Below are 14,367 nucleotides of genomic sequence, written 5' to 3' on the forward strand. Positions count from 1 at the left end.
TTGTCCAATGTTCTTAGGAGATTTTTTCTATGCCTTCTTTACTACTTTCTGTCCAGGTTCCTGAGTGGACCAAGTGTACCAGCAGGGAGAAGAGGAAGGAGAAAGTGGAGAAGCCATTCTACTCAGACTCAGAAGGGGAATCTGGGCCCACAGAATCTGCAGACAGTGGTAAGTGATTTTGAAAAATCTTTAATGACATTTTTAAATACCTGATTTGGTCACTTCTTTTGCTTCTCATACTTGTGAGAAGCGGGGTCTTTAGGGTTTTCATGCTGTGCGGCTTATGTGTTTCTCTTAGTGTTCCTTCTGTTTGCTCAGGAGTACTGTTATGGCAGTGTACAATAAAGCACACAACCACTCTAATAATCTACAATGCTTGATAGCAACCCTTTATGTCATCCTTTGAGTTGTGAACTACCACTGACTCATTGATGACAGAACCCTCATCTTGTATTGCAGTACTGTGTGCCAGCAATGGCTGTCCAAATATAATTCATTAAATTAGGATATATATTGTTTTGGCTTTTTAAGTTTACTCTCAGAATGGTTACTCTACCCACATTCAATTATGGGTCACCTTGCAAAGAACTTAAACAGCCTAAGACACCCACCTGTGTTAGTTGTATCATGCAGGATTAGTGGACCTCCTTTTATTTTACCTGACTTTGTGTCATTAGTAATTGTAAATCAGAGGTAACAGGATTCATAATGTATACCGGTCCTCAATACTATTCAGTTAGCAATGTGCTGTAATGCAGCATGAATGAGGATGCATGCTGGATAACAGATAAGCCATGATCGTATTTAATAGTCCTGCATTGCCATATGACATGCAGTGTGTTTGTCACGGTTTAAACAAACTTTGAGCTGCAGTATGACCATGTTTGGCGAATTGTCTGTAGGTGATCATGTGCAACTGATACACCCCCAGCAGTGATGGATTGTAACACGACTAAAGATGACTTAGTGAACATGGGTTATGAATCAGGGCTGACCAATCCAGAGCAAGAAAGTCCTAGTTTGCATTCTATGTGCAGTAACCCTATGTGCACAAGCTTGTTTAGCTGCATCTCACTATTGCACTCCCTAGTGGCTCTAAGGCGACCTGCTAGGGCTTATAATGTATGGTATAGAGTGATCAGTGAGCGCAGATCATTATACTAGCCATTTCACGTTCCGTTTTGTCTTGCGTGGTTTTGATCAGCAGAAACAATGATTCTCCGTGTTTAGGCTGTATGTTCTATTTGAATTCTTTATTTTTCAGTTTAGTATGTATCCTTATTACTGTCTATTTAATTGTAAGAAAGAAACATGCCTCATTGTATTGCCCCTCGGTGTGTCCCTTAGGCAGTGATCCGTTAAGCTCCTGTATGCAGGGCACAGAGCCTAGTCTTTATGAAGAGAGAGTCCTTCAGTTGCTTAACTCTTTACTAGCAAAGTTATATGGTTGCTCTCAAAGTTCAAGAACAATCAAACACTGCTAAAAAAAACTGCGGTCCTCAGGCCAGACTGTGGCAGATCAAGTTCATTATCAACCCACACATTTATAAATCACTTTTAACCAAAGTCGTCCAATTGTGTGTCCCTTCTGCTTAGAACCAGAGTCCGTCAGTGCATCTGCAAGTGAGAGCGGCAGCGAGAGTGGCTCTGGCTCGGAAAGCAATGAAGAGGAGGAAGAAGAAGAAGAGGAGAGTGGAGATCAGTCTGAGTCCGATAAGGAAAAGACCAAAAGGGTGAAAGTGAAGGAAGTCCCACGTAAAGCTTCTCCTCAGAATGCAGAAAGGTAAGACTGGTTGCCATACTAATAAGAAGGGGGTCCCCAGATAAGGATTGAGGCAGGTAGACAGGGGAAAAGAGAACACCAAAAACACAGGTAACTGCCTGCCCCGAAGTTTCAAAACTAGGCCCTAAAAAAGGGTCCTACGATACAATCACCATCTCTGGAGCAAATCAAGAACAGAGGTGAATAATCACATACATTTTTACAAAATGTATAGCAATTTTATTAATGTATGCGTAGTCATTTCAACAATTAATAAATACACATGATAATTATCAAAGCACATAATAATTAATTAAGGCAAAATTCAAACAATCTAGTCCCACACACCTAATTCACACAACACACTCATATAGCCATGCATTCCCAGAATTCATCATAATGACTCATACATCATTCACCCAGATTCACAAAACGATATGAAATTAAAAACTGTGCATAACAGCCTCAAGATGGTCAGATGACAATGTGGAGGTAGGGGAAGAAATAATCCAGCTGCCACCACACAAGTAACGCCAATGCGCGTTTCGGTGTGTTCGCCTAGCCGGGGCTACACCTTCATCAGGGCGGAGATGTACAATAGGAGGTGGGACAAAAACACCCGTAGAAAAGGGAATAACAAACGTTGTCAGTAATTTCTAAAATGAGGACAAAAGAAGAGACTCCAGCCAAAGAGACTTCTCTTACAAGGTTCGAGAACGATCACGGTTAGTTCCTATCCACTAGTATCATGAAGATCCTCGTTCTATGATCAGACAATGCGCGATTACATAGACTATGGCAGATCCGGCGTTATTCAGCAGCTCCGATGAATATGGGGATTAAAAAACTGGTTCATTGGCCGCAGATCGGTCCTAGATTTCTATACAGTAAAAGGTGAAACCAGAGTCCATCAGTGCATCTGCAAGTGAGAGCAGCAGCGAGAGTGGCTCTGACACGGAAAGCAATGAAGAGGAGGAAGAAGAAGAAGAGGAGAGTGGAGATCAGTCTGAATCCGATAAGGAAAAGACCAAAAGGGTGAAAGTGAAGGAAGTCCCACGTAAAGCTCCTCCTCAGAATGCAGAAAGGTAAGACTGGTTGCCATGACAGCAAGGCACACTACATAAAACAGGCCCACAGAAAAACTTTCTGTGTGGGAATTCACAAATAACTACCAGGGAAACTTAGGTCATCCTTTCAGAACTATCAGCAGACACTGGTTATTGGTAATTATATAGTTTGAAAGTGTTTCCACCAGTATCAGTGTTCTTTGCTCGCTGGGCTCATTGTAGCATTTTTTTTGTCAGTCGATGGCAGTATCCTTGTTTTGTGATTTTCAGAATCGTTCAAAATTCACAGCCTTAGCCTCCAGCTACTCCACCTTCTTCTGTCCCACACTTCCAGAGAAGATTCTTCTGTTTCTTCTCAGGTATCCTATTCTCAGATGGGATCCCTTAGGCTGCGTATAAAGAGTGTTTACCAATACACTTTTGCTGCAGATACTATGGACAGTTTGCCTGTAAGAAAATAGAAGATACAACTTTCACAGCTACCAGACATGCTACAGAAATGTATCTAATCAGGCCAAGGTCTGCATAATCCAATTCACCAGCTGAAGATGTATTTAATAAAACCTACGAATAAATCTGTTTACTGGCTCAACCTTTCTGTTTGTTAGCCAACTAGTCCCCACACTCCTGCTTGGGATGCAGTAGCTTTTTCGTCTCTACCTCTAACATGGACGCCAACTCACCGGAAACCTCAGAGTAGATACTAATGATGATAGTTCTGAAGAGGAGAAATCTGCATCCCACAGCTCTTATCACCGCTCTTATGCTAGAGTGGCTAGCATACTGCATACCAGCCACTGGTGGAATGAATATCTTCATTTTTTTTAAGTTGCTAAATTGGATTGGAAAAAAGTTTACTCAGAACCCACTGCTTTACCATCTCACGTGCACAGTTAGTGCTAAAGAAGTGTTCCTGATAGAACGAACGCCTTTTCGATTTTGCCTTTAGTGCCACTCCATATAGCCACACACTAATAAACAACTGTTGTGCAACCTGTGCCTTTCACCCGATCACTTACAGAAGCAAAATATGCCTTCACAGGATTTGTTTTATAATACTTAGGTTAGTGTAATTCAGTCACCAAACAGTGATCTTCAATAAACAAAATGCAGGAAATACAGTTTGTCATGTTATTTATTCAAAATTCTTTAAAAACTGAAATATGGCAACATATATACTACTCCAATATTCACATTTCATTCTCGGTAGTATAACAACACTTTTCGCTCCTTCATATGGACCAAGCAAAAGACCATATATCTCATTCAATTGTGAACATCAATACATTAGTTTGAGGTCAAGAAAATGATCTTTATATTTGCGAAACAGTGTTAAACTGTCGACGTTTCGGTCCCCCGTTCATCTATACAATCCTTGGGACCATCATCAGGACGGACAAGTTGCACATCAATATCTACAAATAAATACAATCAAGAAGAAGGAAAAACCTTAAGTTCCCTGCATTGAGAGGTATCGTCTACTCACTTTAAAAACAACCAAGTGTTCAACACCCAAAGTGTTCCCAAATAAACCCATCAAATAGTGTGTATACAGTGGACTGACCAATCACCATAAAACTAAATAAACTGCATAGACTCATATTACCATATACTTCCAGCCGGAGGTTCAGATACTCCACATAACTTTTGAATCACTGGACACAAGTCACCAATGTCGTTCTGTGAAAACAGAATGATTTTCAATATAACCCTGCCCTAAGTTTAAAGGTCGTCACAGTGAAAACACCTCCAATCAGTGGATGTAGGGGTTCAACTAGCCATACTCACATCAATGCTCCACAATAGCGTATTAATCACCTAAAGACAAAAAATTGTATGTCAAGGTGTTGGCTATGGGTGAACCGACAAATGATCAGTTCTATTTATAAATAAAAGCGGGAACCTTGCGTGTTAAGCCACTTACTATAGTAGTTGGAGTCCTCCACGTTCTCTGTTCATGTTCTGCCGGTAACAATCAGGCGAATACGCCGAACTGGCTACACGAAATCCTTAAGCTCACTCGAAAAAGATCACGTGACAATTTCGGCCATCTTGAAATATGCATCCTACTATTAGGGTCATAGTCGATCTACACAGTAATGTGTTTTATTGGTAATTTGTATATAGATAATAGCCAATACCAAGCTCGACCAAATACAAATACCTCATCCTATTGATTATCTGAACCGCGGCCCCATTCACGTATTTTATACAGATCGTAAAAATGGCCGCCATATTGGAACAGTAAGTATAGGTTAGAGTTTTTTATGGTATGATACTATAGCGATCCGAAACATACCCGATCTCTAGCGGAAAAGCAAATTTAGTCTTCTCACTAACTAGTCAGATATTGCGGCTGTCCAATGATGCAATACCAGCCCTTAAATGCCAAGTCCATGCCCATATAACAAAAACCAATGTTCACATGACAGTATGGAGTTGAGGATTACAGTGTGGCCAAGGTCTGCCATTCAATAACTGAATTAAATCCCTGTTCCACTGATTTACACCTCCAGATCCACTTGTTTTCTTTCAAAGTAAGTAGACGATTTACATTATGGTGGCGCTTGGTACATTTCACTACTTCCAATACAAGCCATCTCATATCTTGTGGTGTATGTGACATTTGCTGATAATGTTCGACAAGAGGTGCAGTGAGTATGTTGCATCTTATGCGAGATTGGTGTTGTAACACTCGGTTTTTGACTTCTTGGGTTGTTTTGCCGATATAAATCAACAGACAGGGACACTGTATGCAGTAGATCACGTTTTTTGTGTGACAATTTGAATGGTGGTACAGTTTTATCTCACTACCATTAAGATTCCAGACTTTCATAGCACTAGTTGTAGCGCATGCAGTGCAGCTACCGCAAGGATAATGCCCTGTAATCGGTGGCAAACCCTACTGTGTCTGTATCGTAGTTGGGGCTGGTTCTTTATACGCCCGTACCAGATAATCACGCAAATTCCGCCCTCTTTTGAAAGCGAAGCGAGGCTTAGCTAGCTGTGGTTCCACTTTTTTTATCAGGTGCCAGTTGTGTTTGATAATTTTTGTTATTTGATTAGATTCTGACCCAAAGGTCATCACACAAGTTAATGGTTGTTGAGATTCTGTGCCAGATTTGTCTTTTATGCTAAGTAGAGCGCCACGGTCATAGTACCAGGCTCGCTTCATAGCCTTCTTAACAAGCCTATATGGATATGATCTCATCATCAATTTAGCCTGCAAAGTTCTTGCTTCACGGAAGTAATCCTCCCTTTTGGTGCAGTTACGACGATCACAGCGAGGCTGACTGTGAAGCCTGCAAGTCTTTTCCTTCGAAAAAGGCTCTCCAGGATCGAAGGGTGAGTCCATTGGAGATGTCTCACCGGAATGAAGACATTTCCTGGGAGGAGCACACCCAGGAAGAGCCCGCTTCTGAGGAAGAAGGGGCTTTTTCTGTCAAAGAAATCTCCGGCTCCAGTGTGGAGGAGGAATCAGAGTACACCCTGCCACACGGGCAGCAGGTGAGTACTATCACCCCACACTCTGCACCAACACCCAAGCAGACATTAAAACACTTGCCCTTTCCACTAATAGAGGTCCCCGGACCGCCACTACCATCTGACCATGGTCAGATCCGAAAAAACACTTTGGTTGCCCCACCGGCTGCAAAGAAAATTTTCCAACAAGACTAAGCCCTTGGTATCAACTTCCTTGGATCGAGCACATGCTTCAGTCTCCACCCAACCTCCAGGACCAATGCAACAACCGACACCAGGTACCTCGGTGCTGAACAAAAAGCACTCCTCAGTTCCTAAAACCTCAATTCAGAAATCGTCCGAGAACGAAACCTCAAAGTATTCCTCAGTTTCAATGTCTCTGGTCGAGCCTATCCTTGAAACAATGGACATAAGACAGCAGAAGATCCAGATTCAAGAAGGCACTGGGCGAATAATAATGTCCTCTCCTCCACCAGAGAGGCAATTCACTTTTGAGGATGCATTGGATGTTCCTGTTCTCTCAGAAAGAGGACAAAGGACAATGCTACCAGCCCTACTCATCATCCTCCCCCACCATCATCACCACGTTCACTATCCCCTCCTTCTCCTACATCTCCACATCATGACCCTCAATGCTACACCTCCAGAGTCACCAGGGGCGCAAACACTGAGGTATGGGAGAGCCATTAGGGGATTCTGACCCATGGGACACATATGATGCAGATCCCGTAACACCAAATTATATGGATCTTTAGCCAGCTCTCCCCTCCCCTCCTGAGGATGCTAGTGCATTAATAGAGCAACTATTTACCATGGCGTTGAGCTACACAAGGAGTCTTTGAAGCAAGACTTCCTCTATGATACCCTCTCATCCACCTACAGTGATACACAATTTTTACCCATCTTTCCTGGCATGCTACGACACTCTGAAGACATCTTCAAAGAGCCAGTTTGTGCCCGAGTTATAACCCCACGGGTAGATAAAAAGTACAAAGCGGCTCCTTTAGAGCCCATTTTTATACGAAGTCAGGTACCATCAACCTCAATAGTTGCCACTACTGCGTGGTAGAGAGCAGAAAGCCAGGCAACTGGGATACGCCCCCTCCTTAAAAAGAGAGTAAGTGTATTGAGGCAGCAGGAAAAAGAATGGCAGCGCAGGCAGCTAATTACAGGTGTGTTGCCAATTTCCAGCCACTTCTAGCATGTTATGATAGAGCTCATTTAGATGAGATGGAGGACCTATCTACAGTATCTCCCTGAGGACCATCATCAAAGAGGCAGCAGATTGTTGTAGAGGGTCGAGCTATCACCAATAATTCCATCAGGTGTGCCCTAGATGCAGCGGATCCACCGCTAGAGGTATTAATACCAGCGTTCTTCTTAGGAGACATGCTTGGCTCAGGTGTTCTGGCTTCAAGCCCGAAGTCTAACAGGCAGTCCTTAACATGCCTTTCGACAAAGACCATCTTTTTGACCCACAGGTGGACACAAGATCTGTGGAATGCCAAACATCAATCCCTACTCATCAACTACTTGGCACTTCAGCCAATTTTCCCTGCCCTGAAAGTTTTCCTTGCTCAACTATTTCACAAGGTTGTCTTGGCATAGTATCTGCTGCGAGTCGTCAGCAATTTTCCAGACCTTCTATGCAGGATGCAGCAACAGATTTACTTGTAGAAACTCCACCCACAATTCCTCCTATCCTACTTTCAAAAGTGGGGGTTTCCTCAAATAGACCATTTCGCCACAGCCGAAAATACTAAATGCCCACACTTCACCTCCAGATACCCACACCCACTATCCAATGGCAACACACTATGGATGAGTTGGTCAGGGATTTTTACCTGTGCTTTTCCACCTCTCCCTCTCATTCCATTTCTGATTCAGAGACTCAGGCAGACATCTCTCACCATAGTCCTAGTAGCTCCCACTTGGACGCATCAACACGTGTTTACAACACTGCTAGACCTTTCAGTAGTCCCACATTAGAGACTCCCCAACAGGCTAGACCTTCCCACTCAATCAAGGACAGATAAATCACCTGGACCCCAAAACTCTCAATCTAGCGGTTTGTCTCCTGAGGTCTTAGAGTTTGGCTATCTTAACTTACCACAAGAATGCATGGACATTTTTAAGTAAGCGCATAAGCCAACTACTAGAGCATGTTATGCTGCAAAATGGAAACGTTTTGTTTATTACTGCCAACCTAAACAAATTGAGCATATTAAAGCTACAGTCCAAGACATTATCTGCTACATTGTCCATATTCAAAAGGCAAATGTAGCCTATACTTCCATTATATTACACCTGGCTGTCATAGCTGCCTATCTCCAAAATAGACAGCTTTCTCATTGTTCAACAGTCATCCCTCCGAGGTTTCCTCTGGCACCCTCTTGGAATCTTAACACTGTTCTAATCAGGCTCAAGGGTCCCCCTTTTGAGTCTTCACTCATGCCCACTACAATTTCTTTCATGTAAAGTGGCATTCTTGGTTGCCATCACCTCCTGAGGTGTGTTAGTAAGCTCCAGGTTTTAACCTTACAAGAACCATTTGTTCAACTACATAAAGACAAGCTGGATCTTCGTACTAATCCTACATTTTTACCTGGAGTGGTTTCTAAATTTGATCTTAATCACTCTATTGAGCTTCCAGGTTTTTCCCTAACCCGTATTCTGTAGCAGAAAGAGCTCCTCATACCCTAGATGTTAAGAGCGCTCAGGTTTTACATTGATAGAACTAAAACATTCAGAAAAACAAAGCAACTGATTGGCCTTTTCTTCACCTCATAAAGTCAACCCCATATCCAAATCAGGCATAGCCAGATGGATAGTTAAATGTATTCAGATGTGCTGCATTAAAGCTAAAATACTTTTACCTATTACTCCCAGAGCACATTCCACTCGTAAAAAGTTAGATACTATGGCTTTTTTAGGAAATATTACCATAGCTTACATTTATTTATTTATTTATTTATTAATGTTATTTATTTATTTATTGTCATTTGTACAGCGCGACAAATACCCGCAGGCGTCTTGGCGCTAAAAAATATTTGCGTACCTACGGCTCCCCATGGCTTGCAGCAACCGAGAATCTTTCCTGAAGGCACTATTGGTTAAACAACCAGGTTTTTAATTTCTTGCGGAACTGCAGGAGTGAGGGACTTAGTCTGATGTCCTCCGGAAGGCAGACATTTGTAAGGCTGCTACATGGTCTAACCCACACACATTTACTAAACACTACTATGTTGAAGTTTTCGCATGCCAACAAGCCAATGTAGGTCAGGTAGTATACATACTCTTTTTCAAATTACGGTAGCTCCCACAGGCTAGCCACCGCTTGTTAGGAGGGACTGCTTTATAATCTATGCAGAGCATGTGTATCAACAGCTACACATGACAGCAAATGGATTGTTACTTACCTTGTGAGCATCTGTTCGTGGCATGTAGTGCTGTAGATTCACATGTTCTCTACCTGCTCCCCATACACCAGCAGCCGTTGTAGTTATTTTCAATATTTAGGTGATGCATTTGCATTTAGCATGGACATCCTAATTTTTACACTATTTCTACAGCCCTTTCTCACCCGACTGTGGATAAACAGTCTAACAGAGGATTCGATGCCCATGCGCAGTATCACTGAGGAGGAGAAATCACTCGATTTTATGACTCAAAAATCTTCTTAGAAAAAAAACAACTTGCACAACACTAGATGGCAGGAGACTGCAGAGAATGTGAATCTACAGCACTAAGGCCATAAACAGATGTTACAGGGTAAGTCCCATAATCCTTCAAGCCACTGGCGTAACGAAAATTGAGGGGGCCTCCCTGGACAGCATGCAGAGGGGCCCCCTCCAGGCTCAATCAGGAGCTCTCTGGGCAGAGTGCAGTGCCGAGGGGGCCCTCTGGAGCTTAGGGCCCCCCGCACTGCGGGGGCTGCAGGGGCCTGTAGGGGCCTGTGTTACGCCCCTGCTTCCAGCTCCTTTTATATTGTTTGTAGACCCTTAAGTGCACTGGTCTATTAACACAAACCTGAGTGGTACAATTGCCACAAAATAGCAATCTTTTAATATCTCACTGATGCTAAAACTCCTAGAGAACAATTTCCATTCAGTTACAGGAGTTTTAGAAACAAGGGAGATTCCCTGTGACCGACAATCAGGCTTGTTTTCCCAATTAAGGCTCAGAGACTGCTTTTCTTGCTTACGTTTAGTGGCTCAGACGCGCACCTTCCGTTCTCCGGTCTGTTGTTGTGTTTCTCATTTTTCTCCCACACACTAAAGCATGGGGTTGTGTCAGCCCCCTTCATCCATTGAGCCACTTCATTGTGGGTGACAGCATTCTGCTCTTTCACAAGGAACACATCTGCATACCATGTAGCAGGGACTCCTACAGAGATGTTTATTCTTTGAGACCAAAAATAAATGTGCTTTTATCCAGTGTTTTGTGAATTGGCAGGGTTCTAGGGTAGAATTGATAGCAGATCTTGTTTACCTTTTATTTGTTTGCCACTGGATCAGTTAGGGCAAGTAGAATATATAGGAAAGTACATCAATAAAACTAATGCTCAGAACAAGAGTGAATGTGTGATTATGTGTACAGAGTCTCACTAAAACGAAATGTTTTTCAGCAGCGATCAAAGTGAGGAGGAAGAGGAAGACCCCAAGAAGGTGAAGATGAAGAAGTCCAACCTTAAATCACTTCCGAAGTCCTCGTCGGAGGATGGCAGCAGCTCTGAGAGTGCTTCCTCGGAGTCCGAGTCTGAATCAGAGGAAGAGGATGAGTCCCAGTCTGAGCCAGAAATAAGGACAAAAAAGACGGTAACATGTTCTGCTTCCTTCAGTGATCATGCTGGAAGTGGGAACAAGTCCAACAAACAGCAGTATGTTCCTTGGATTGAATGAGTAAACGAGAGATTAAGGGAAATTAGCAACAGGGCACACTGTAATGTACACTAGCAAGTTATGAGAATTGTATATTCAGATAAGCAAGAGATTGAGAATTCTGAAAATTGAGATTATTCACCCTATTCCAGTTTCAGCACACTAACCTGTGTAATTTTATTCATTAACTACTTTTATTTTGAACGTCGACCCATAACACAAATGAGACAAAATCAACATTTCATCACTAATACAAACACAACATCAAACCGAATTATGAAGGGATGAAATTCATCTTCAAAAACACTTTACTCTCGGATCCTACTTTTTTATGTTATTTATTTATTTATTATTAATACGGAAAATTCAGAGGCAAGGTCTAGCCTATCTACAGCGGCAGCCTTCACAACCAATTCAGCAGCTGGTCGACACTTTTCACAGCTTCACAGGACATAGTGGTCGCCAGGGTCACGGGCACAACAAAGGGCAGTAATCTTCCACCTTCTCCTCACACTTCCTGCAATTTCTTCCTGTCACATGCCTTGAAAGAGGAGAGGCTTCACCAGTATGCTCCGATAAGTGCCCTTGGTTTTTACATAGGGTGCACAAGTAAATACCCAGTAGACGACCAGCTCTTCTTGGACTTTGCTGGTGCTAAGAAGGTGATGGCTTTGCAGAAACAGACCCAGTCCAGGGTGATTGTCCTGTTCATCAAGATATGGTATGTCCTGGCCAAGAAGGATCCCCCTGAGGGCCTATGAGTGCATTCTACTCGGGCAAAACTGCTTTAAACGTGTTGGCAATGGGTGTTCTTGTCTTAGATGTTTGCCAGCGTGCTACATGGGCCTCCGTGCAAACATTCATCAAGCACTACTGCCTAGAACGCCAAATCTGCAGACATGGTCAAAATGACGTCAGCACACAGGGGTGGGGCCCATATATGCCTTTGTGCCATCACTTGTGGGGTGGCACAAAGCCATCTCCAAGTCTTAGTACCACCACCTTCTGGCATGCTTGAGCAATTGTTTTTGAAAATCTACATGCAGTAAGACATCCGGGATTATCCTAAATGTGAAGAATCTAGGGTTAGATATTGTTTCCACCAGAAAGAATATTACTGATGCCTACTGTGCAAATTCTAATCAACAAAATGATCAACGCATTTTAGATTGATAAAGAAGGTAAGCATTGTTAGGGAAAAGTGTGATGTCTTGCAGAGGAGACACATTTTATCAGAGGCTATTTTGTGTAAGGAATGTTGTGGGTGAGTAGATTTGTACAACTGACATTGCTTCGTTAACAGATAGCTAAAAACAAAGAATCCAAGAAACTTTATAGAAAGTGTTGCTAATTTCATTAGAATAAAATACAGAGTCAAAATACCCTTCCATACATTCAGTATTCAGAAATGTTAGACATTTATTTTAAACATCTGTGTTTACATAAATAAGTAGAAAAGTTCATATTTTTTCAATTGGTTGAATGATTGGGTGAATTCTTCATGTGAATAATCTCCATCATCCAAACACTTACATCACTTAGGTAGCTTGTTCACAGCTGTGATATTCTCCTCTGTGCCTTGTGTTCTTGTAATCATCTCAACATTCTACACCTGGGCTGGTACACAATACCATTTATAGAATTAGAAGTAGTCTGGAGGCTAAATGCTACCCTTGCAACCTGAAGACCTAGGGCCACATGCATCAAAGTTAGGAATTGCGATTCCTAAATTGCGATTTTTAAGAAATCACAATGTTCGAGGCATATGGGCTGCAGATGGTACATTTATGAATAGATCGCCATCTGGTGTTGGGCTCGGATGATTGCACTTGTTTTTCTTCTGGAGAAGTCTTTGTCGTCATAGATGACTCCTCCTCTTGGTGTTAGTGCGCATGGGCATCGGCTCCATCTTTAGATTGTTTTTTTTCCGCCATCGGGTTCGGATGAGGATCGAAGCGCTCCGGACCGACTTCAATAAAGAAGGTTATATTCGGCGCGTAACCCTTTCCAATTCGACGGTATTGTTATCGAACGCGACTCCAATTCCATCTCGACGCGTTTCGAAGAACGACGACTACGAGAAGACCAGCTCGACGTAGTCCAGCCCGGAGTCCATGGAAAGGACTCCATTAAAAAAATGTCCAACGTGTGGTGCTAAGTTCCCACACAAGGACCTACACGAAGTGTGCAACCTCTGCTTGTCCCCTGAACACGAATCCAGGGACTGTGAGGCCTGTGCAGCATTTTCTTCAAAATCGATGATTAGAAACCGTCGAGCCCGAAGACACGAGGTATCGAGAATGCAGTCACAAGCAATCCCGGAGCTGTTCGAGGACCAGCACCCAGAACAGGAGGAAGAAGAGGCCGACGAGGCGGGGTCTGAAGTGGACGAGTCCGACGTCGAGGAAATCGACGTCCAACAAACCGTGAGTGACGACGTCCCTTTACCAAAGAACAGACCCCGCACGGTGTCGACCCCGCCCTCGAGCCCGGTCAGACAACCGAAAAGAGTTTCCGACGCCCTGCCTTCGGGCCCGGCAACGAAACTGAAACCGAAACACTCGGTCTCCCATCATGGTGGTTCCGATAGACGACCCACATCGACACCGAAGCTCCATGTCAAAGAAAGCTCGAAGTCGAAACAGTCCATGTCGACACCGAAACACGTTTCGACGTCGAAAACACCCTCGACACCGGGGACATCGTCGACACCGAAAACATCGGATCCGAATAAAATCTCGGTGCCGAAAACACAAATGGACAGTCAGAAGAAAAAACACCTTTCGGACCCAAAAGCTGCGGTACCGACACAGGAATATAAAACAGATCCTAAACAAAAGACTCTGTTTATTGATCCACAAACTGGCAAGGTAGTCACAGAACTACCTAAAAAGAGGAAGAATGAACAGTCGGACGACAGGACTCATCCGAAGAAGAGAACAATGGGGACAAATACAACTCCTCCCCATTCCCCAAAACCTAGAGACATACCCTCTTCTCCTCTTCCTCACAATAGGCCAAATATTCCTCCCACACGACCATCTACACCTACAACAGATGTAGAAAGTGACACAGGGGAGGGAGAACACCCTGGGGATGATGAAGACACAATCCCAGAGGAGGCAGACCCATGGGAAGAGTACAATGTAGGGTCAGATAACGATAACGACCCTGA

The 14,367-nt window shown here is 43.2% G+C and overlaps 1 protein-coding gene across 2 annotated transcripts in view; it reads left to right on the plus strand.

Moving 5' to 3' along the window:
- The window catches only part of AP3B2 (adaptor related protein complex 3 subunit beta 2), a 352,683-nt gene that overhangs the window by 233,588 nt on the left and 104,728 nt on the right, over nucleotides 1–14,367 (plus strand). The window contains exons 18-20 of one of the 2 annotated variants that reach the window (XM_078684977.1): nucleotides 57–168; nucleotides 1,597–1,783; nucleotides 10,940–11,129. In XM_078684977.1, the coding sequence (XP_078541103.1) occupies nucleotides 57–168; nucleotides 1,597–1,783; nucleotides 10,940–11,129 (489 nt within the window). Of the gene's footprint in view, nucleotides 1–56; nucleotides 169–1,596; nucleotides 1,784–2,503; nucleotides 2,848–10,939; nucleotides 11,130–14,367 lie in introns of those variants that run through there. The other variant, XM_078684978.1, reaches the window with a different exon arrangement.

This window comes from Lissotriton helveticus, chromosome 3_2 (assembly GCF_964261635.1).
Source record: "Lissotriton helveticus chromosome 3_2, aLisHel1.1, whole genome shotgun sequence".
Lineage (NCBI taxonomy): Eukaryota > Metazoa > Chordata > Amphibia > Caudata > Salamandridae > Lissotriton > Lissotriton helveticus.